The following is a 25,492-nucleotide window of genomic DNA, read 5'->3' as shown; positions in this document are numbered from 1 at the left end:
CTTCATATGACTGGAAACCGAATTCGAATACATATCGCAAATATGCGTAGCCTGTTCACCACATTCGTGAAATACCTTAATATGTCAAAAACTAAACTTTTTCCCTTCACGTTTTAAAACCCTGGTTTTCGTGAATCACTAAATGGCCAACACTGAGATGCAGAGAGATACCCGATGCTTTCAACACCACACCAAACCATTGAATCAGCAAAAAGAGCCCTGAGTTGCCTGTGACATGATTATAACCCCTTTTCCTACCAAAAAATGTCTAACTAGTCACCAGTCTCTTCGTTAGCGTAGTTACAGCTTATAAAATATATAAAAAGCTTGTTAAACTGCTGCCACCACTCTTAAGGGGGGCTTCCTCTTTGATTTTTGATGAATATTTTTGAAATTTTCAAAATCTGGTTAAATGGCTGTGAGACATGAGCAACACCTCTGTTATCACGTGGCAAAAGCATTTTTTCGAAATATTAAAATTAATGGGGTTTTGGCCCCGCCCCCCTTGTCATTTTGTCCTTTATCTGCCCAATTTATTAATTATTTTGATTTTTATTTCGCCTAATCTCTTACATCTGGCACCAACAATGGCTGATTCCTTGCTGTATGGTGTTCTGAGCGGGTAGCATGCCCAGCAGGGAGCCATGGGAGTCAGTGTGTCCCAGAGTTGCAAAAGGGAAGGTATGCTGCTCTTTACTCTGAGCATTTTTTCGCTATTTACCGTGTTTTTTGCTTGTTTTCTTACATCAAGTAACTCTAAATACAATTTATATACGTTTGTGTGTATACTAGAGTGAAAGTGAGACAATATGCCGAAATGGAATCGTGCAACTATGGCCTGTTTAGCAAATTTTGCTAAAAAGAGACATAGGGTCGAAGGTGGACTGTTTTTTTTTTGTTGATGTGGCAGCGTTGCATTGCCACCACCATTGTTGGCTGATGTATCCAGCGCTGTCCACCATCATCACCACCACCAGCAACACCATCACCACCACCAGCACAACCAACAACAACAACACGAGGCTCTTTTTTGGCTGCTGAAAGCCCCGCCCTCATTGCCTCTACATCGTCTGCTGCGCAGTCATCTGAGGTTTTTTCACCTTCACAGTTACGCTCAAAGTTGATGAAAGTAATAAAGGACAATGAAAAGGGAGTATATGATGACAAATTCTTACTTGCTTGGTTTCATACCAGGCAACAAAGAGTCAGATGGTACTTGATGATAGCCTCACCTCGAGCAAATAATACCCCTTTTTAGGGGGGGGGGGACTTGGTGCCGGAAACCAAGCAAAAAAAAAAAAAACACTAAGAACTATTAGAAAGAAGGAAAGGCATTCTGAACTAAGCGCTAGTGAGTATTTAACATTTGTTTGTATCATGGTTTTGCTCAAAGATCAGTTTTTTTCCACGAGTGCCCCCCCCAAAAAAAACACTTCTTGACCTTTACGGCCGTTTTTCTCAGTTTTCATTTTTTTGCACTTCAAACGCTATTTTTTTTTTATTTGTAGGCCAATTTTAAAGTTAAATATACCATTGGAAAGAGGAAAGAAAGGCGAATATTTTGTTGGGGCTAGATTTTTTCTTAGGTTGACGAGGAACTCGTGATAACCAAATCAACAAAATTTGGGGGGGAAAATTCCCCCTCGCCCCCATCCAAAAAATAAAAAAAATGGAAAAACTGTTCCCAACATACAAACAAATGTACATACTCGACACACCCCAAACTGTCCCTGGCAACAGTAAGGACAGCCTCCAGATTAAAAAGGCATACACATCAGATTCCATCATTCAAGAAGGCTGCCTCTACAGGTCAATCTGTTTCCGCTTCGGCACTAACTCCCGAACGCCATCGGCATACGACAGAAACTTGTAAATAGAGGCTCGGCGTTTGAGGGTTTATATTCGAGATATAGTACTTGAACAGCCAGATAAGTTGTCTCAAATTTTATCTTTCACCAAGATTAGAAGGGTAGGAGTGATATGTACATTTTACCAAGATAAGATAGGTACTGCGAGTGGAACAAGCGTTTACTCGAGTTCGGGAACCAGGCAGCAAAGTGTCGCCTTCCCTTTTAGAACGAATTTTTGGAAAACAGAACAGGTAAATTTAAGTATTCGTTAAAAGTATATTAACAATCACATTTCAAGGTAGTCTAGGTCTGCTAAATGGTGGTGTATTACCTTTTAATGAAAAAACTGCTGTCACTAATTGAGTTGCATCTTTTAGCAAAAAAAAAAAAAATGATATCGCACATCATCATTATTCAGAATAAAGACACATTTAGTAGATTATAATGACCATTTGTAGAAGACTTCACTAGGCTATCAAAGACTGGGCATTCTTCCTCATCGGTTTTAAAACCACCCAGGGAACGTATAGGAAAATTGTTTTTGGAAAGAGAGTATCTTCAAAATGTATACGAGGAGCGTGTGTTATGTCGAGATCTTAGAGGGTAAATAATACCTGGAGGTGGTCGATACCAGAATGTACGTAGTTCAGTGGTTTGGTAACTGTGCAAATTGGACGGGCTTAAAACTTTCGCGAATTTTTTTTTATCCTGATAGCAATACTAGTGTGATGCGCGGCTTATAATTTCCAAAATGGGGATAAAAGTTCAAGAGAAAATGGGATAACATTACACAAGTAAAGAAAGCATTGTAGATTTTATTTATCCTTAATTTTGTGGTATTTAGATATATGTCGTCTTAATTAGCACTAGACCCAATCTTGCTCTTTTAAGATCCCATGAATGTAGTGATATATATATATTATATATATATATATATATATATATATATATATATATATATATATATATATATATATATATATTATATATATTGCTACTGTCAAAATGCATATATCCCCTCTTTGACTGTATAAAATGTTAGAATTGAATTTTGCAACATTTTTTCAATAGCTTAGAGATAGGATGTTTAAAGTGTGTGTTCAAATTTCTGCATTACATATTGTAAAAGAATATATAACATAGAATGTAGAAAAAGAGAGAATATCTTTGTCCGTTCAAAGCTAGAATTGTTTCAGTAACTTTTCATCTCCTCGAGATTAAGGGAGCTCGAGTCTTCGTTGTGTTTTTAAAAACATGTCAGTCTTAATTATGGCTCGACCTCCGTCTTGATCGGGTACGTGTCTTTTGAACTAGTACATATATGAATGTATACTCGTCTCATATGCGTATATCTTTGCTGAAAACCACATGCAGATTTCACATTTTATCTGTGAAGTTGTGTCAGATTTCGAAGCTTCTAGAAAGAATTATTGCCCAAAACGTTTTGTGTCATCTCCACTGTCCAGCTTCCTTAAGGAAGAGAATTTCACTGCATCATAGATACTCAAAGCGTTCACATCCCTCTCTCTCTCTCTCTCTCTCTCTCTCTCTCTCTCTCTCTCTTTGCCTCGTCATAATTGATATTAACATAAAGTAAAATGGCCACTCGTAACTTGTAGATTTCAGATTTGATATTTCTTAGAGTTTATTTAGTGTTATTTAGTGTTTTTGTAGAATATGAACAAACATTTTACAAGACTGTGTAATGGCGCCTATTTTTGTGAAATGGTGAATTTTTTTGAAGAAAGAAGTTGGTATACCAAGGTAAAGTGTGTTATATTTTTATTAGTTGCAACTAATAACTAATATCTAATGATTATGATGGTTTGGTAAGAAACTAATAACTATTGGTTACGATGGTTTAGAGAACTAATAATTAATAGTTACAATGGTTTAGTGAAATTTACATTTTTACACATTGCAAATTTTTGTTTTGTGTTTGTTTCATTTGAAGTGCATTTATCCATTTTCTTATTGAAGTGTGTCTTTTTGTTTTATTTTCTGTGTGATTAGTACTTTTTGCAATTTTGGTATTTTCCACATTTTTCTGTGTTTTCATTTACATTGACAATTTTATTAACATAGTTATTTTCATTAAGTAATCATTGCACATTTAATTGAATTTAACACTAGTGAATCAATTTTCATTTACTTAGAATTCTTTTCAAGTTTTATCATTACTTGTGAATTAATTTCCAAATTTCAATTATTGCCTAACACTTATGAATTTTGATTGACTTAATTTTCTTGAATTTTGTAATTAATTAATTTTGATTTAATTTTACTGAATTGATTCAAGAATGAATTGAACTTTACTTTGTTTTCAAGTAACAGTAATTTTCCCTGATATTGTGAATTTCACATATAAATTTTGAGTTTAATAATAAATTTTTGTATTTAAAATTTTTATAAGTGTTTATTTTCACACCAGCATATAATTATATTTATGATTAGTTTAGGTAGAAACATAGAGTGGTAAGTGATCTGTTTTCCTTCAATTAACTTGAAGTGACTTAGAACCAGGGAAGTACTTAGACTTCTGAAATCAGGGAAATACTTAGACTTTTAAAGTTGTTGATGGAGTGATGCCCTTTGATTAATTTAATTACTTACAAGATTACATCACACCTGTTTTGATGAACCTACTCTGACTTTCTGCAATACTGGTAAGTTGTTAAGGGATCACTGTTGCCTTTAGAGCATTCAGTCGTTTAGTACCTGTGATGAGGGTTCAGGTGTCTGGCTTTTGTGAGGTATCAATTAATGAATGGTAAGTGTAGTAACCAGATACTTGGCACTTCGTCACAATATATATATATATATATTATATATAACTATATGATATATATATATATATATATATTATATATATATATAGTATATAAGTGGTATAACATCGTCTTGAAAAATAGTGGTATCGCTAATCTTGACATCCAAAAGTTTTTTTCTTTTAACTATTGAGATGGCTTTTTGACCGAAGGACAGACCTGGGTCACTCATGGAGGACTATTCACCACCTGTACAGGTGGGTGCGACTCTCGAAATAATTATCAAGTAGTCTGAGTAGACCAAAAACGCCCAAAGGGCTCTCTCACAGGCTAAAAGCATGTATATAGAGAGAAGTGACTTTGAATTTCAGGTCTGCCCAATCAAAAACAACCATTCCAATGTCAAACCTCCCCACTACAGGCAAGGAGAGCCGTTCCAAGAAAGAAGAAGAACAGCGCAATCCATCCATCAACTGTTTCCACCCATCGTTATCATGTTCACCTATTTCGCCTTTTGTGTGACTCTCATTTATTTCCGTTTTTTGGGATTATTATCCTCATCCTAATGTGAGTTTTTATCATTAATCGTTCCTTTTAGCCCATAGTTCATTTCGGTTTTTTCCTTTGGCTTAATACATACGTATTCCGTTGTTAATTGGCTGGTCAAGATTGTGTACTTATCCGGACCAAAGAGACGGCCATATTTGTTGTCAGCCATAATGAACTATGGGGTTCGCTTATATACCTATGGTCTAAAATAAGTTAGCCTAGCTTTAATATTATTTGTTGTGTGTTTTTTTATTAATGTTTTACTTTTTCTAGACTGACCTAGGGTCAGCGGACTCTCTCTATTCTGAGGTTTCTTCAGAGGAGAAACCTAACGATGACAGCGTTTCACGTGGCAGGGGTGATAAATGTTATTACAGATGCGTTATCCAGAAGCCATCAAATACCATCGGAGTGGTCTCTGGATCAGACATCTTTCCACTATGTTTGCTCCCAGTTGGGGATGCCCCAATTAGATCTCTTGCCACGAGAGAGAATTCCCAGTTACCTCACTTCGTTTCTCCAGTGATCGACCTCCTAGCAGTGGAGGACGACGCCCTCACATCGGACTGGAACAGGTGGCAAGTAATTTACCTGTTTCTTCCAAGAAAGATGATCCTCAGTGTGCTCAGTTAAATGGAAAGCTTTCAGGGGAAAAGCAAAGCTAATAGCCCCATTGTGGACTGCCCAGCCATGGTTCCCTCTATTACCAGCAAGGGCAAAAAGAAAGACTCAATTCTGAATCCAGTACTCTCGCAACTAGTTGGGAGGAATCGTTGCTTTTATGTTTCAAAGATTCTCCTCCAACTAGCTTGCTGGATTTTATGATTAAGATTCATAAGTTATACTCTAGTGATTCAGCAAGAATTTTATTTAAATCCTTAAGAACTTCTACCAATAGACAATATCAGACTGTGTGGAAAACTTTTTGTCATTTTATTAGATCTAATAATATTAGTAAGATTTCAGTGGAAACTATTTTAGCATTTCTGAGAAAAATTTTTAATGACAGACATTTATCTCCTACCACAATTTCAACTTATAAGTCTGCATTATCTAATCCTCTTAAGCTTGCTTTCAACATTGATGTATCGGTTCATCCATTTCCAGAATTTATGAAAGCCCTTTTTTAACATCAAGCCCATGATTCCTTGTACAAAATTTCTTTGTCTTCAGATAAGGTTTTTAAACTTTGCATTGTCTTCAAGGTTCCAAGAGAACCCTTGTGTTAAAGATAGTTTATATATTACATTGTTTCTAATCTCATTTACTACTGAGGTCAGATGAATTTCTTGATTTTTCTTCAGAGGGGGTCAGACTGTTTCCTAATCCAAAATTTTTTGGCCAAGAATGAACGTCCTAATTCTATACGTGAACTGATTTTTATCACTAGACTAAAGGATGATTAAGGAGGTCGTCATCCTTTATGTCCGGTGCATAAGTTGGAGAGGTACCTTGTTTAGACTTGCAATACAAAATTTTTGAACAAATTTTTGTACACCCAGAAAACCTTTCTGACATATCAATTAACAAGTTGAGACTATTTATACGTCAATTTATTCGTTGGGCTGATCCAGATTCCTTTCCCAGAACTCATGATTTGAGAAAAGTCGCAACTTCTTTTGCTTTCCTAAAAGGTATGAATAGCAAAAGAATTTGTGATCTTGTTGGATGGTCTTCTATAACGTTTTCAGAAAACATTATTTGAAGGAGATGTCTATTATTTCCTCGTCTTTTGTCGTGCTGGGTTCTGAATCTGGAAGCATATCTTCATAAATTTAATTGATTTGTTTTATATACGTCATTTGTTATCTAATTGTACATAAGGTACTATTTCATATTGCCTAAATATATATTTCTATTATAAGTATATATTTAGATTACAATTTATGTCCCTGTGTTAACAACATAATGGGGTTGATGTCACGGTGTCAACTGGATACCTGGTATTCTACTTAATAAGTATAATATGCATACTTTATCTCATTTTTTCTAGAACCGATACCTATCTTTTAGGTCTGCCTTTATTAATGTTTGAGTTTATGTGGATTATGATTTGGTTAAGGGTTTTTGAGTAAATAACTACTTGTTTACTGCATTTTAGTTTATTCAATTCTTAACAGAGTCAAGATACAGAATACTTATATTTAATTATAGTAATATTGAATATTTCTCATTAATTCGCAATTTCCAATGATATTACCTCAGGTGTATCCCTCTTCCATCATAAAATTCCCTTTTTTATGACTCTTGGTAAATACTCCATGAGTGACCCAGGTCTGCCCTTCGGTCAGAAAACGAGGTTTGACGAAGGAAAACATTATTTTTGACTAAGGCAAACCTGGGTCACTCAGACCCCACCCTTCATGGTTTTCTTTCCTTTTACATTTCACACAGTTCGATAACCACTATATTAACTCAATAGTGAACATGGTAACGATGGGTGGTAACAGTTGATGGATGGATTGCGCTGTTCTTCTTCTTTCTTGGAACGGCTCTCCTTGCCTGTAGTGGGGAGGTTTGACATTGGAATGGTTGTTTTTGATTAGGCAGACCTGAAATTCAAAGTTACTTCTCTCTATATACATGCCTTTAGCCTGTGAGAGAGCCCTTCGGGCGTTTTTGGTCTATTTAGACTTCTTGATAATTATTTCGAGAGTCGCACCCACCTGTACAGGTGGTGAATAGTCCTCCATGAGTGACCCATGTCTGCCTTGGTCAAAAATAATGTTTTCCTTCGTCAAACCTCGTTATTTGTCGGTCTGTCCGGCCTCAGATCTTAAAAACTCAGGCTAGAGAGCCACACATTATTATGTCGATCATCCATCCTCTACTCATCAAACATACCGAATTGCAGCCATCTACCCTCTGTAGTTTTCATTTTATTTAAGGATAAAGTCACCCATGATCGTGCGTCTGGCAACTGTATAGGACAATCCACCACCGGTCCGTGGCTGAAAATTTCATGGGCCGCGGCTCACACAATATTGTATGCTCTACAGAAAATCAATTGCTCAAAAGAAACTTCGGCGCATTTTTTACTTGTTTTTATCTGTAGTAAAACCTTTCTTTGTCATTATGTCATACTTTCAGCATCATATTGTGGCTCATAAGTGCAATGGCGACTTAGGTTTTGAAAATGTAACATCATTCATCTTATTATATATATATATATATATATATATATATATATATATATATATATATATATATATAATATATATGGCACATCATATAAAGTAAAATCGAGCTTGTCCGTTATTGAAGTTGCTTAAGCGGGTGAGTAGGTTACTGGTCAACTAGACCCGTCTTTTAAACATGTTATACAATGAAAGCATTTTAGGGCGACCTCCGACCTGACCAAAAAATTGAGATGAAAAATATTTATATTTTTTATGTGCAAAAAATCTTAGCTTAATGTATGCTTTCCTCGAACCATATGCCTCATAGATTGGTAACAGCAAGAAAATATGTGGCCGCCTAGACTAGACCTACGGCCTTAGATTATTCGTTTTGAAAGGTGCTATATCTTTTAAACCCTTCTCTATGTACAGCCTGTTTTCGAATATACAAAAATAATTTCTGTATAGCAAAAGTTATGAATCCATCTCAGCAAGGGTAGAGTAGCCTTAAAGAATGGTATCTGTAAGGAAAAGAATCTTAACCTAGGAAGTGTTAGGCCTATGCTCATGGATTCTGCATACATTTTTATCGTCCATTACTCCAGATAAGTCAAAATTACCTAATGTCATTTCTTATTTAATTCTTTCTCAGTATCGTTCCAAAGGCAAAGTCTTAAGGGGCATTTACACGGTCAACGGTTTGTCCAACCCGGCGTGCCCAAGTTATTTGTCAATAGGTTTGAAGAGGTGTCTCACGGTGAAACCAAATTTACGCCCAGCTGCCTTCAACCTCAGTTTGAGTCTTGCAGTTGAGAAGCAAAGATGCCTCTAGATCAAGTCACAGTTATCGGTATTGGTCTAGCGGTGTCATTAAGGATTTCGAACGATCTAAGTGGACAAAAGATTTGTAGTTAAAAAGGCACACGAAGTTTTTCAGGCCAACTTGCTTGTTGATTTGAGATTAGTCACAGGACTGGCGCAATCATACGAGAATGGGCGATGCAGCATATTTAGAGCTGTTGAGGCTTATCATTCCTTTTATCAAGCACAAGGACACAAACATGATAACCATTCGTTCTTAAGATTTGTCTTAAGATAAAGTTGTAAGTTCTTTGTTTTTTTTAGGATAAATAAATAATACTAATAAAAAACTTCCTTCCCATTCCTCTATATTGTCATTATTATTTCAAGTAGCTAATGGGGTTTGATGTTTGCCGATCGTCCACACGAGCAAGGTGTTTGTGGACAACTTAAACTCGCCCACAAATGTCAGGCAGCGCCTCAGTGGCGTGATCGGTATGGTCTTGACCTGCCACCTCGGAGTTCGCGAGTTCGATTCTCGGGTGTTCCATTGAGGTGTGAGAGATGTGTATTTCTGGTGATAGAAGTTCACTCTCGTCGTGATTCGGAAGTCACGTTGGGCCCCGTTACTGAATAACCACTGGTTCCATGCAACGTAAAAACACCATGCAAACAAACAAAAGTCAGGCAGAGCTGGACTTCATTCAGAATGTTTGTTGGCGTAGGCCAACCAAATAACCCTTTCACAAAGTCCAATTTCACTTCAAACACGTGTTGGCAAACTGTTTGACCGTATAAATGCCCCTTCAGAATGGAAAGAAATGACTGACAGCCTTTTCTTTCGTCGGTTTAGTTTACAAGACACCGAGTATGATAAAAAAAACACACTTTATATATATATATATATATATATATATATATATATATGATATATATTTATATATGAATATTATATATAAATACATAAAACTAATTATTCAACATATATCAACATTATGTATTTTTTGCGAGGAATATCTAGAATGATTTTTGTTTATAATTACTTATTGTTTGACAATTTTACAACTAATATTTTGCTTTGAGAACAAATATATAATTAATTATGTGCACATAGATTACTGATCGTTCTGTAAGGCAATAAATTTTTCCACTCTGACTTTCTTTATTTTAGTTTGATACAGATGAAAGTACAAGATTCTTTTATGCTAAATTTCGAAATTTATATTAGTCAGAATTTTTTTATAAGTGTAGTATAGTTATTTTTGTGTATATGGATATTGACCGCTTATTAAGGAAGTGTGTTTTTCTAATCAAACTATAGTTGGCTCTCAAATATTTGAAATTACACAGATTAGATTGCAAAATTCTGCACCTCAGTAAACCTCAGACTAGTAATTTATTTATCAAAATAACATTCTTATAATAAGTAAGCAAGAGATGAAAAACAGCAAAGTTGCTGTAGGGTTGGACCAGTGCGTTCAAATTATGGCTGTCCGAGGTCGCACCCTTTGGCAGGGAGCTCGCCAACTCCGTGTTACTGACCCTTCATTGTTGAGACAGTAAAAACAAGTAAAAAGAGCGCTGAAGATTCTTTGGCGCCATCGAGTTTTCTGTATGAGCCGCGACCCATGAAGCTTTCGGCCACGGCCCAGTAGCCAACTTGAACCTTAAATAAAACGTTTTGAGGCTAGAGTGCTGCAATTTGGTATGTATGATAATTGGAGGGTGGACGATCAACATACAACCTAGTGGTTTCTGTAGTTTTTAAGATCTGAGGGGGGACTGTAAAAAAGTGAGGGCAAAGTGCCGGTGGACAATTAAAGTCATCGCAGTAGTTTTCTTTTACAGAAAACTAAAAAGAACATAAAACGATTAAACAATTGACGCCAAAACTAGTAAACTAGGAGTAGCTATGTTTATGAGTTTCACGTGAAGTCGTTATTTCAGGGCGCCATGGAAAGACTTCCCGATCTCACCCTTCACATCTTGACACCGGATGACTTATATGACGTCATGCAACTCCTGCGGAGGACGTTCTTCAAAAGGGAAGTTCTTGTAAGTTAATTCTATTATGAGACCAATTGTATACATACATATATAGTTATATACATGTACATATAACTACATATGTATGGGTATATTTATATACATGTATATATTATATATATGGGTACGTATTTGTTTGTTTTGAAATAACTAGATCCATTCCCTCACTCCTTTTTGGAAATACTAGTCACTTCAGTACCTAGGGTTAGAATAGCATTTAGCCCGCTATGCTATGAAGGCTATAATTTTATATGCATACATACATACACACACACACACACACACACACACACACACACACACATATATATATATATATATATATATATATATATATATATATATATATATATATATATAGTGGATACATAAATTGTTGAACAGATAAAGTAAAAAAAAAAATTTCCAGTCAACTGCCATGGGATGTACCGTAGAGGATCTGGTGAATCAAACTTCCACAATGGTCAAGGAGTGCCTTGAAAATGGCGTGTGCGTCGGTTTGCGGGAAACCAAAACCAAGAGTCTAGTGGCTGTGAAAATCTGCGATGTCCTCACCCGAGACAGAGCAACTACGACAGCTCCAGAGAATAACAAGACACAGAGGGTAGGCCTAAAGACATCGTTTTCAGCAATTTGAATCCAACTTGGAAAGAACTTGAAAAAGTTGTTAACCCGTTTGATTTAAATTACCTATTGAACACGGAATTATTTTACTAAGAGAAGAGGTAAAGCTAGAATTTTTTTTTAGATAAGTATGGAACGTTACTTATACTCGATATTTGGTATTTTTCGAGATGAATGTCTGTATTGCTGTTGATTTTTTATTTTTTATTTTTTTAGGTGTAGGGCACCTACCCACAGCTGCGCACTACAGCAAAAGCTAATGGGAAAGCGACTGCTATAGATAGATATTCATCTCGATAAATACCAGATTTTAAACAGTAAACTTTATTTATCTTAGAAGACAACCTACGATAATGGAATCTCTCGCGCGAGGCGTTCTTCAGCTGTCACTGACGTAACTTGAAATATACCGTTAACGTACGTCGATGATTAACCAACAAATGTGCTTATTATATCCTTTTTTTTTCACGCATTCTCCTGCAGGAAAAAATGGTAGAAGCTGTTTCGAAGAGCATACCTCCCCCGGAGTGTTTGTTCGACGACCCCAATGTTGAGAAAATCCTCTACGGCAGGATAGCCAACATTGATCCGGCTTACACCGGGAAGAACCTCTCTGTAGTCCTTCATGAGGTAAAGGAATTGTACCTTTTTTTGGAAATCTATCTATACGTTTGTCCGGGAAGTTATTGTGCACTTGTAATTACAAATGTTTTTAGGCGGCAGCACGTATGGATGATACATATACTATATATATATATATATATATATATATATATATATATATATATATATATATATTTGTGTGTGTGTGTGTATTTGCTCCATCCTGAAGGCGGATGGTGAAAAATAGGAAAATTTTACCTACGCAGCATCCCTTTATCTCGGCAAGTCTTGAGGGGTGAGACTGCCAGACCCACGTCCTTCTTCTTGTCTCCATCAGATGCTAATGCTTGTATAAGGTTGGATGGCCCATGGGCGGTAAGCCAGGAGGCTGGGAACGAACAGAAGTCCTGGCAAATAGGAGCCAAGAGCTTTACTGCTCAGCGATGGGGCATATATATATATATATATATATATATATATATATATATATATATATATAACTATAAAACTTGAAAAGAATTCTAATTAAATGCATATTAATTCACAAGTCTTAAATTTAATTAAATGTGCAATGATTAAGTAATGAAAATAACTAAGTTAATTAAATTGTGAATGCAAATGAAAACACAGAAAAATGTGGAAAATACCAAACTTGCAAAAAGTATTAATCACACAGAATATAAAATAAAAACACACTTCAATAAGAAAATGGATAAATGCACAAAACATAAAAATCACTTCAATAAGAAAATGGATAAATGCACTTCAAATGAAACAAACACAAAACACAAAAAAAATTGCAATGTGTAAAAGTGTCAATTTCACCAAACCATTGTAACTATTAGTTATTAGTTATCTAAACCATTGTAACCAATAGTTATTAGTTTCTTACCAAACCATCATAACCATCAGATATTAGTTATTAGTTTTTACCAAACCTTTGTAACCATCAGTTATTAGTTTCTTACCAAACCACTGTTCCTATTAGTTATTAGTTGCAACTAATAAAAATATAACACACTTTACCTTGGTATACCAACTTCTTTCTTCAAAAAATTCAACAATTCACAGAAATAGGCGCCATTACATACACTTGTAAAATGTTTGTTCGGATTCTACAAAAAGCACTAAATAACACTAAATAAATTCTAAGAAATATCAAATCTGAAATCTACAAGTTACGAGTGACCACTCAGTAGGTATGAAATTGTTACGTTACTTTAAAATCAAAAGTGCCGTGTGATGGAGAGAGAGAGAGAGAGAGAGAGAGAGAGAGAGAGATCTGAACGGCTCGCGGTTCTAAGATGTAATGAAAATCTCTTCCTTACGCAACTTTACAGATAAAACGTGAAATTTGCACTTGGCATTCGGCAAAGACATACGAGTATAAGACAAGTTATGAACGAGTCAGCTCAACAAAGTCACGTACCCAATCAATTGATCAAAGCAAAAGTCCCTTATCATACGTGATGACAGAATCCCAAAACACAACGAAGACTCGAGGTCTCTAATCAAACGTGTTGACATAATAAGGAAACAATCCTAGATTCGAACGGACAAAGTTATTCTCTCTCTTTCTACATTCTACGTTATATATTCTTTTATATTATGTTATGTGAAATCTGAACACACATTTAAAACATCCTATCTCTAAGCTATCTAGGAATCTGAAAAAATGTTGCCAGAATCTTATACACAATATTTTATACAGTCAAAGAGGGGATATATGCATTTTGACAGTAGAAATATATAAAAAACCTCCCCCCAGAAGATTTTTTATCACGGTGTTGAATCCAACGATTGGCACTAATGTGCTGCACTCTTAAGTTATCTTCTTGAATCTTAATCTCATGCTGGGTCAGATCAGTACATCTAGGCACATCTGCAAAAATTTCTGGATAACTTCTAATTACTTCACTTTCGTCTTCACCTTGTTCAACACTCAGATGTTTCAGTTTATCCTCCAAATTATCTAAAATTGAAGAATTATTCATATTGCTTTCAGCTTCCAATTCGTAGTCATCATCATCTTCTGTAGATAAAATTGTTTGTGTTACTGACACAGCTTCAGTTTTAGTTTCTGAGAAATAAGGTTTCAAGAGGTTGACATGTATCTTCCTTTGTTTTCTTCTTCTTTCTGGTGTTTCAATCACATACGTTCTCACTTAACTTCGGAATTATCTTGCAAGGACCTTGAAATTTATTAGTGAGGGGAAATCTCTTGACAGGTAAGAACACTAACACTTGTTGACCAACACTAAAACTTCTTAGATTAGTCTTAGCATCAAATCTCCTTTTCATTTTCTCTTGACTCACTTTCAAGTTTTCTAAAAAGAATTTTCTAATTTCTTTCAACCTTTTCCTTAAGTTCTTTATATATTCACCTTGGCTTTCCTCTTGGTTTTCTTTCCAATTTTCTGTAAGAATCTTCAACGGCCCTCTAACTTCTCTTCCAAAAATCCTTTCATTAGTTGAACATCCCATACTTTCTTGATAAGCACTCCTAACTTCAAACAACATTAATGGTAAACCAACATTCCATTCTCTTCCTGACTCAGAACAATACTTTGTTAGCATACTTTTCAATGTCTGGTGGAACCTTTCTAAGGCACCTTGAGTCTCTGGATGATAGGCAGTGGATAACTGTTGTTTCACTCTTAACAAATTCATCACATCCTGGAATAACTTTGAAGTAAAGTTTGTTCCTCTGTCACTTTGTACTATTTCTGGTATACCAAACTTTAAGAAAAACTCCATAAGTTTTTCAGCAACTATCTTGGCAGATATGTTTCTAACAGGGATTGCTTCTGGATATCTTGTCACAGGGCACATTAATGTTAACAAATACTCATTTCCTTTCTTTGACTTCAGCAGCGGTCCAACCATATCTATAATCACTTTGCTAAAGGGTTCTCCTCTAACTTCTATAGGTTGTAGGGGGGCTTTCTGGATGGTTTCATTTGGTTTTCCAGCTATCTGGCAGGTATGACACTCACGACAGAACCTGCTAACATCTTTGTGAAGTCCAGGCCAGAAAAAATATTTCATGATCTTCTCCACAGTCTTCCTGATTCCCATATGTCCAGACTCATGGGCGACTGCAACCACTTACTTCCTCAATAGATATGGAATCAAAATTTGATGATATTCGCCCCATACAGCATCTCCTGGTATATCTGTAGGTCTATAATTCCTCATCAGCAAACCTTCCTTCAGATTATAAGAGGTAGGAGTTTGTTGCACCTCTTCTCGATCAACAACTCTGAAGAACAAATCATTTAACGAAGCATCCTTCTTCTGCAAGTCCATTAGCTTCTCTCTTGTTACTTGGCCAATTTCCAGTGTTGAATTCTCAATATCTGCTAACTCAGCTACTGTAGTTTCACTACTGTCTTCAGTAACACGTTGACTACAGTCTCTTCAGGAACATCAGGTTCTTCTTCGTCGTCGTCGTCTTCTTCATCTTCTTGGGAAATCTCTTCTTGGTCAGCACTATGGGAAACTTCCCTTCCCTTGAACAATTCTTCTAAGCACAAAGATCCTTCACTTGATCCTTCTTGGGTGGGTAAATCCTCAGTTTCTTCACTTGCAGTCGTAGTCCTCTTCATACTTCTGGTAGTTACACAACTAGGAAACAGGTGGGGGTTATTCCTCTCCAACTCTACTGTAGGACTAATCCTCAATGGTTTGTCTGTTACTACAGGACAAGGAATAAATGGCACACCACCAACTTCATTCCCCAACAGAACATGTACACCTTCTACAGCCAGTGAGTCCTTTACAGCAAACTCAACAGTCCCTGTCACCAATTCACATGACAGGTGTAAGTGGCATATAAGAGTTACTTTCTCTCCTCCTATACCCCTCAAAATAACTGAATCTCCTGTGAGACTCTTCTCCAACTGAGGGTGAGAACCATGTACTACCATACTATGGTTACTCCCTGTATCATGTATATCTTGACTGGTACCTGCACACTTCCTTCTTGAGTTGACAGCATACCCTCAGAGCATACCCTCATAGATATATGGCTTAAAAGCCTCCACACTGCTAAGCCACTCACTGCTAGAGGTAACATTTACACTGGTTGCTAAACATTCAGCTTGTTTAGTTTCATTCTTCTCTGGAGTCTGATTCTTTCCCACACTGCTCTTTGTAGTTTGTTTCACCTGGTCACCTTTCACAACTTGACCAACTGGCTTTGACTGCTGTTGATTCCGGTAACACTCTTGACTGTAGTGTCCTAGTCTTCCACACTTGAAACAGACAACATTAGGTTTCTGTAACTGTCTTGAAACTGGATGAGGATTTCACATTAGCATGCTGAGTTGTATTACCTTGTGTACTCTTGGTAGTATCACTTGTAGGTTTCCCATTAAATTTGTTCCTGTTATTTGGATAAGACTTAAAACCTGGGCGTTGTTGACTCTGGTACTTGACATTGTAATTACGTTTACTACTAATTATATTGTAATCTTCACTCAGTGTAGCAGCTTTGTCAAGTTTCTTCATCTCTCTCTCTCTCAAATAGGCTCTTATATGTTCAGGAATTCCTTTAAGATACTGTTCAAGGACAAGCAATTCTTCTAACTCATCAAAAGTTTTAACTTTAGCAGCTTCTACCCAACGTTTAAAACACCTAACTTTGTACGCATAATCTAAGAATGTTCCCTTCTCATCTTTTCTTAAATTTCTGAATCTTTCATTGCAGTACTCTGGGGTCATCTGGTAAACTTGTAGCACACTGTTTAAGTACCTTGTAGTCTTTACACTGATCAGCTGTTAAGGCTAGATAAGCACTTCTCCCTTTACCAATCAAGACACTTTGTAGCAAAACTGACCATTTATCTTCTGGCCATCCCATACCTGAAGCCACTTTCTCAAAGTGATCAAAAAACTCATCTGGAGCTTCTTCAATAAACTTTGGGATTAACTTCTGTACTCTTACTACATCAAACACAGGGCTTGATTACCTTGGTTAGGGTTAGACAGTGTTACAGGTAAAGTGGATCTAGCTCTTATCAGTTCCATTTCCCTTTCATGTCTTGCAATTTCTCTTTCCTCTTTTATCCTTTCTCTTTTCTCTTCTGCTGCTTTTTCTTCTTCTCTTTCTTTTCTTTCTTGTTTTTCCCTGTCTATTCTTTCTCTTTCAGCTTGCATTTTCAGCTTAATCAAATTCTCTTCTGCTTCAATGCGTCTAAGCTCTAACTTTGCATCACTTTTCTCCTTCTTTTCTGCTTGCTTATTCATAAGATAAGCACGGGCTACATTCAACAACTCTTGAGCCAATTCTAACTCATCTTCATCAGTTATTCTACCACAGTCTATCAATGATTTCATAGCAATACATCTTATTTGAGCCTATACCATACTAGTAGACACATAACCACCACATGCCACTGCTAAAGCGCTCCACTGTGCCTTAGTCAGAGTGGTTTCAGATAAAACTTGGATGGAAGGGGCTGCTAAAAATGCATGAACCTTGAACTGAGCCATTTTCCTCTAAGTTATCAACTTGCAATTCAATACAATAAATGCAAAACAAAAGCTATATGGTCACTCTCCTAACAAAATATATCCCTAACACCACCAGTATATACTCGAGTGATAATGAAATCTGCTTTCCCGGGTCTCTGGGCACCATTAATACTTGTGACGAAGTGCCAAGTATCTGGTTATTACACTTATCATTCATTAACTGTTACCTCCCAAAAGCCAGACACCTGAACCCTCATCACAGGTACTAAATGACTGAATACTCTAAAGGCAACAGTGATCCCTTAACAATTTACCAGTATTGCAGAAAATCAGACTAAGTTCATCAAAACCGGTGTGAGGTAATCTTGTAAGTAATTAAATTAATCATAGGGCATCACTCCATTAACAACTTTAAAAGTCTAAGTATTTCCCTGATTTCAGAAGTCAAAGTACTTCCCTGATTCTAAGTCACTTCTAGTAAATTGAAGGAAAACAGATCAATTACTACTCTATGTTTCTACCTAACATAAATATAATCATATGCAAATATACTGGTTAGAAATGAAAACACTTATAAAAATTTTAAATACAAAAATTTATTATTAAACTCAAAATTTATAAGTGAAATTCACAATATCAAGGAAAATTACTGTTACTTGAAAACAAAGTAAAGTTCAATTAATTCTTGAATTAAATTAAGTAAAATTAAATCAAAATTAATTTACCACAAAATTCAAGAAAATTAATTCAATCAAAATTCAAGAAAATTAATTCAATCAAAATTCAAGAAAATTAATTCAATCAAAATTCAAGAAAATTAATTCAATAAAAATTCAAAAGTTGTAGGCAATAATTGAAAATTTGAAATTAATTCACAAGTGCTAAACAACAATAAAACTTGAAAAGAATTCTAATTAAATGGAAATTAATTCACAAGTGTTAAATTTAATTAAATGTGCAATGATTAAGTAATGAAAATAACTAAGTTAATTAAATTGTGAATGCAAATGAAAACACAGAAAAATGTGGAAAATACCAAACTTGCAAAAAGTATTAATCACACAGAATATAAAATATAAACACACTTCAATAAGAAAATGGATAAATGCACAAAACATAAAAATCACTTCAATAAGAAAATGGATAAATGCACTTCAAATGAAACAAACACAAAACACAAAAAAATTGCAATGTGTAAAAGTGTAAATTTCACCAAACCATTGTAACTATTAGTTATTAGTTATCTAAACCATCATAACCAATAGTTATTAGTTTCTTACCAAACCATCATAACCATCAGATATTAGTTATTAGTTTTTACCAAACCTTTGTAACCATCAGTTATTAGTTTCTTACCAAACCACTGTTCCTATTATTTATTAGTTGCAACTAATAAAAATATAACACACTTTACCTTGGTATACCAACTTCTTTCTTCAAAAAATTCAACAATTCACAGAAATAGGCGCCGTTACACACACTTGTAAAATGTTTGTTCGGATTCTACAAAAAGCACTAAATAACACTAAATAAATTCTAAGAAATATTAAATCTGAAATCTACAAGTTACGAGTGACTACTCAGTAGGTATGAAATCGTTACGTTACTTTAAAATCAAAAGTGCCGTGTGATGGAGCGAGAGAGAGTGGGAGAGAGAGATCTGAATGCCTCGTGGTTCTAAGATGTAATGAAAATCTCTTCCTTGCGGAACTGGACAGTGGAGATGACACAAAACGTTTTGGGACACAATTCTTTCTAGAAGCTTTGAAATCTGACGCAACTTTACAGATAAAATGTGAAATTTGCCAGTGGCATTCGGCAAAGACATATGCATATAAGACAAGTTATGAACAAGTCAGCTCAACAAAGAACGTACCCGATCGATTGATCGAAGCAAAAGTTCCTTATCATACGTGATGACAGAATCCCAAAATACAACAAAGACTCAAGGTCTCTAATCAAACGTGTTGACATAATAGGGAAACAATCCTAGTTTCGAACGGACAAAGCAAATCTCTCTCTTTCTACATTCTACATTATATATTCTTTTACATTATGTTATGTGAAATCTGAACACACATTTAAAACATCCTATCTCTAAGCTATCTAGGAATCTGATAAAATGTTGCCAAAATCTTTTACACACTATTTCATACAGTCAAAAAGGGGATATATGCATTTTGACAGTAGCAATATATAATAATATATATATATGTATATATATATATATATATATATATATATATATATATAGATATATATATATATATATATATATATATATATATATATATATATATATATATATATATATATATAGCAAAGTTAAACACTGTATCCGTGTTCTAATATGTTGTAGGAAGCCCACTAAAATTCGGAAAAAATTGAAAGTAGGGCAGTTATTCTGATACAACCATATGCTTGTATGTTATTTCTTTTACCTTGACCGTTGTTTTCAGTTTATGTAACTTTTATTTCTCTTTCTGAAAGAGGGAGAGAATGTACTCTCCGAAAGCTTAAATAAAAACTTTCAATTTTTTCCGAATTTTAGTGGGCTTCCTATATATATATATATATATATATATATATATATATATATATATATATATATAGATATATATATATATATATATATATATATATATATAGATGATATATATACACATCTATATCTATATCTATATCTAATATCTATATCTATATATATAAGCCAAATTGAGATTATTATAAAAAATAAAAAGTTAAAATCTCTAAACTGTGCAATATAAAAAGGAAAAGCAGTGTTCAGATTTCTCTGAGTAACTGGCAAATGAAGTGTCAGTACTGGACAAGATAGACTAAGAACAGAAGAGCTACCTCCAATCTTCTTCTTCTTCCCAGGCGAGCGAAAGAGCCGGCATCGAGGCAGGGTGTCAGCTGTTCTATTCCCAGGTTGCGAACAAGACCCTCCTGAAGAAGATGATCCAGAGCGGATGTCACGTCCTCCAGACGAACAGAGTCAAGGATGTCTCACTGGATGGGCAGCAAGTTACTGTGAAATCTGACGACGAGGATATTTCGATATCAGCGTTGGTGAAGGTTCTGATTCCTGGGAACTATAGGGTAAAAAGTTCTCTGTAATGTCGACAATAACATGGTATATGTGCACTTTTCGTCATAATACTAGCTTAGTCTATCTTACCTGTGGTTACGACGAGTTATTGATGTATATGGCAGCCCTGGTTGTAGATAAACACGCTGTGAAATGGTCTGGGTATTTTCATAAAATTTCAAGAGAATTAGATCGAGTGCTGCTGACGTGATTGTGCTAAAAGACGCGTTAATGTGTGGTGCTTATGTACAAGGCCAGAAGTGAATTCAGTGTATGTTGGACTTGGTTGTATTTGAAGATAAATAAAGGCTGAACGGTGGTGAATACCCCTTTCAAGTTCACTTCCATTTTTGCGCATGCGCACTAGGCCCTAGCAACCCACAGCGTCCTTAGCAACGAAGGACAACGAAAACGTCTTGGTGACAGCTGTCAAATACACCGGTAATGGCCACATCCACCTTGCCTGTATCATGAGGACTTTAAATGATCTTAAGAAACTACATCGTTCGCAGCTGAAAGGCATTAATAAAGATGAACTGATAGAAGCTATTTTAAATTCTACTGCTGTTGATGGAGATATCCATGAGAAATTAACAACAATCGTGAATGATTTAGCGGAGATGAAATTGTCTATTGTTTCTTCTGATGCAAATGTGAATTCCAAGATTACTGAGATGCAACAGAAACTAGACAAGAAGTCAGAAATAATTATAGCATAGCAATTATTTTTGGAGAAATTGGATCGTAGGGAGAGGGAGAAGAATTTAGTCCTTCTTGGCGTTTCAGATGAACGGGTAGCTCTGGTGGGGTTGAATGATGAAGATTCTAAGATCCAGAAGATATTTGACATTCTTCAGGTGACTACTCCGATTCTATCTCATAGGAGGTTGGGAACTCGCAATGAGGATAATACACGTTCCTGACCTATCCTTGTCAGATTGGGCTCGAGAAAAGAAAGCGATGCCATAGTTGAAAAGCCAAAAGCTTTAAAACAATGCCAAGACCCATTCAAGAAGATTTTTGTTAAAAAGGATACCCACCCAGCTGTCAGGATGGAATGGAAAAGACTGCATGAAGCCGAAAAGAGAGAGAAAGAGAAGCCAGAAAATCAGGGATGTGCAATTAGGATGGACTACAGGGAGAGAAAGCTCTATAAAGATGATGTGGTGATTGATTCATGGAATCCTCACCCTCTTTAGGTAGCCCACGGAAACATCTTAAAATAATCTCGTGGAACGTTAATGGTGTTAGGACCAAGATTGAGACAACTTTTGTAGAGAATTTATTATTGGATTATGATATAATTTGCCTTAATGAAGTAAAAACCTCGTCACCAATTAATTTCCCTGGTTATGTATCTTGTATTAGTCGTAATAGGAACGCAGAACACCGCGGAGGTACTACATGTGTTTTGATCCGTAGGTGTCTTTTTTCTTATGTTGTGATTGAAGATATAAGTAATATATTAGTGATCAGGTGTTGCTCACAATCAGTTGTGTGCCGAATGTGTTATTTAGTTTTTGTTATGTCCCCCCATCTGATTCACCTTATTTTGACATGTCCTTGTAAAATACAGGAGAAAGTTAAGTCTTATGTAGGTGGTTGTATGGTGATGGATGATTTAAACGGTGAGAGGGGATCTACCTAGCTATTCTTACCCTACTATCCCGGATGCCGTACCTAACCCTAATGACAATGGGAGGATGTTACTCGGGATTTGTGTGGATGAAAAACTTTTGGTTGTTAACAACCTTCAAACGTCTTGCAGGCAATTCAAGGGAGGTCTTACTTATAGGCAGGGACAACTGTGGGTTCTGAGCTTGGTTCTTGTTTGATATCTCATGAGTACTTACACATTGTTAAGAGTTTCGATATAATCCAGGATTTGAGATTACCTTCTAATCATGAACCCTTATCCTTAGACTTTATATGCCCTGGCGTCGGTTTAACTCATATACAAGAAAGAGCGTCTCAGCTCGGTGGTCATACCGTGTTGCAAAGTAAAGCTACTAATGAATATGTCACTCCGCCTATAATGTCAGAACAAATGAATCAAGAATTGTTTGTCTGTGAGTTGGCAAAACATAGAGAACCTACTTTTGATGAAAGTATTGACAATTTTGAAGGTAATCTGTGAACTATATTCTACGAGTGCGCAAGTAAATCGGTAGTTAGGAGACCCGCACCTGGTGTTGATGTTACTGTAAATAGGTGGAAACGTCTTTTAAGTGAGAATGATAGTGCTACAATTTGGCGTGGAGAGTTAAAAACCAATTCAACTGACTTTGGTAATGCTTCCTCACCATCAGATCAGGAATTTATTGAACACTTCACACAACTGTATGACCACTCGGGGGATACTACGATTGAGAATCTTGATGGCTTACAAACTGATATATATGTACCCATTTTGGATGATCCTATTTCATACCATGAAGTACAATCACAAATCAAGCGTTTGAAGAGTGGGAAAGAGAGCAGACCTGATGGAGTGCCCCCTGGATTATATAAAATGTTACCTGTGTCTTGGATTTTATGTGTAGTAGCCTTGTTTAAAAATATATTTATGTCCTCATTGTATCCTGTATCGTGGATTAATGCAAGGTTGTTTACTGTCTTTAAACGTGGTTCAAGGTTATTGGTTAAAAATGATCGGGCAATGAATGTGATAAACTCAATAGCTAAATTGTATGATGCAGTTCTGTGTGCCCGACTCTCTCTTTGGTTTACTCCATGCAGGGAGGGAGTAGGCGGGGTCGCAGAGGGGAAGGGGCTGTTTGGAGCATATCATATCTTTACGATTGTTGACTGACCTTGCAAAGGGGAAAAAATTCAAACTTTTTGTGACATTTATTGATTTCCAACAAGCTTATGACAGAGTACCAAGGCGTACTTTATTTTTGATATTGAAAAGACTGGGATGTGGATCTGTAATGATAGCAGCACTTGTTTCGATGTACAAAATTACCAATAGTATTGTTGGGACAACTCTAATTGCTTCGACAATTGGTGTTCGCCAGGGGTCACCAACCTCATGTCTATTGTTTGTCATTTTTGTGAACGATCTTATAAGATTAATTAAAAATAATTGTGGTATTAATGGGTTTTTGGGTTGGTTACACATCCTTGTCCTTATGGATGACACGATATTCCTTTCAACAACCAGGCGTGGTATGATGGAAAAGTTAAATTTACTCAATCAGTTTTGTAGCTCTCATGGAATGAAAATAAATAGTAGTAAGACTAAATTTTTTGTGATAAAGGCCAATGGATGCTATAAGGAGCCAATGGTTGTAGAGAGTATTGTTGTTGATCCCTGCAAGCAATATGTATATTTAGGATGTATTTTTACTGCTGATGGCTCTGTATCATCATCAGTGAAAGCAGAAGCACAAACTAGAATGTGTCATGTTTTAAAATAAATTTCATTCTTAAATAAAAATAATGATGTTCCTTTCTACATTAAGAAAAGGGTTTTTCATTCGGCTTTGTTACCAGCATTAATATATGGAAATGAATCTTGGATTAACGGTGATTTGAGACCCACGGAAAAATTATATTTATGGTGCATAAAACAACTGTTAGGTGTAAGGAAAACCACTATAAATTCTCTTTGCTTAGTTGAACTTGGTCTTGTTGATTTTCGTTCACTGGTCAGGTCAAAGCAGAGACAGTTTTTAGCTAAAGCTTGGGTGGAGCGTGGTACAATGGGAGATGATCCGCTGGGCCATGTAATTAATCTAATTTTGGAATTTAATACCCCTACCTCAAGTCATATCAGAGACTTGTTATATAATGATATTGACGATGTAATGCAAGCATCTGAAAGATTGAAACATGAAGTAACTACCTCAAACTCAGGTAGATTAACTTTCTATAAAAACATCAATTCAGAATTTAACGTTCATGACCTTCATAGTAAAAAAACCAATGTAAATGAGTTGGAGAGAATGGAGTGGACAAGATTAAGACTGAGTTCCCATTCACTTGCTATTGAGGTTGGCCGTTGGAACAGATGAGGGAGGGGCCGGTTACCTGTAGAGGAGGTTGTGTGTGTGGCCAAATACAAACTGAGCAACATGTAATCGAAGCATGCCCCAGGACCTACCAGATTCGGACCCATTTTGATATCTCACCAATGAGCGACTTGATGGTAGAAAGATCAGACTATGCAAATGTTTGTCATATCGCAAGCTTAATTTTGAAGGTTTTCAAATAATAAGATGCAAACTCTCTCATTGTGCCTCGCCCAGCTGACTTCATTTTGTGTTACAATTTTAATGGATTTCCTGTCTAATCTGAATGTGTGATGTTTATTAGTCTATATTATATTATTGTTGCTATGTGATATAGAACTGGATATTCTAAACAGCTCTCGATATGATCTCTTTTGTTATTTTAAAAATTAATTTTAATTATTGTTGCCATTTGTTTTGAATACAGTTCTTTTTAATTTTCTTTTTTCTTTTTAGGAAATGTAACTTGTGAAATGAGTTTATGTATTTGGACCTTTGTGTAGTTTCATAATACTGTATTTGATGTTTCTATGGAGAATGGTCAATA

The 25,492-nt window shown here is 35.7% G+C and overlaps 1 protein-coding gene across 3 annotated transcripts; it reads left to right on the top strand.

The window, feature by feature from the left end:
- Positions 1–1,329: 1,329 nt before the first annotated feature.
- On the top strand, positions 1,330–25,492 carry LOC135197988 (uncharacterized). Of its 3 annotated transcripts, none has more exons than XM_064225311.1 (5): positions 1,330–1,351; positions 11,035–11,142; positions 11,543–11,737; positions 12,241–12,387; positions 20,719–24,029. In XM_064225311.1, exons 2-5 carry the CDS (start codon positions 11,041–11,043, stop codon positions 20,956–20,958), a joined length of 684 nt encoding a protein of 227 aa, XP_064081381.1. In that variant the 5' UTR covers positions 1,330–1,351; positions 11,035–11,040; the 3' UTR covers positions 20,959–24,029. The 3 variants fall into 3 exon arrangements, with proteins under 3 accessions (XP_064081381.1, XP_064081382.1, XP_064081380.1); XM_064225312.1 differs by lacking the exons at positions 1,330–1,351; positions 20,719–24,029 and adding exons at positions 1,951–2,101; positions 25,402–25,492; XM_064225310.1 differs by lacking the exon at positions 1,330–1,351 and adding an exon at positions 1,951–2,101.

Source organism: Macrobrachium nipponense, chromosome 21 (genome assembly GCF_015104395.2).
Source record: "Macrobrachium nipponense isolate FS-2020 chromosome 21, ASM1510439v2, whole genome shotgun sequence".
Classification (NCBI taxonomy): Eukaryota; Metazoa; Arthropoda; class Malacostraca; order Decapoda; family Palaemonidae; genus Macrobrachium; species Macrobrachium nipponense.
The sequence above is the reverse complement of the archived record's forward strand: the minus strand, read 5'-3'. Positions and strand labels throughout refer to the sequence as shown.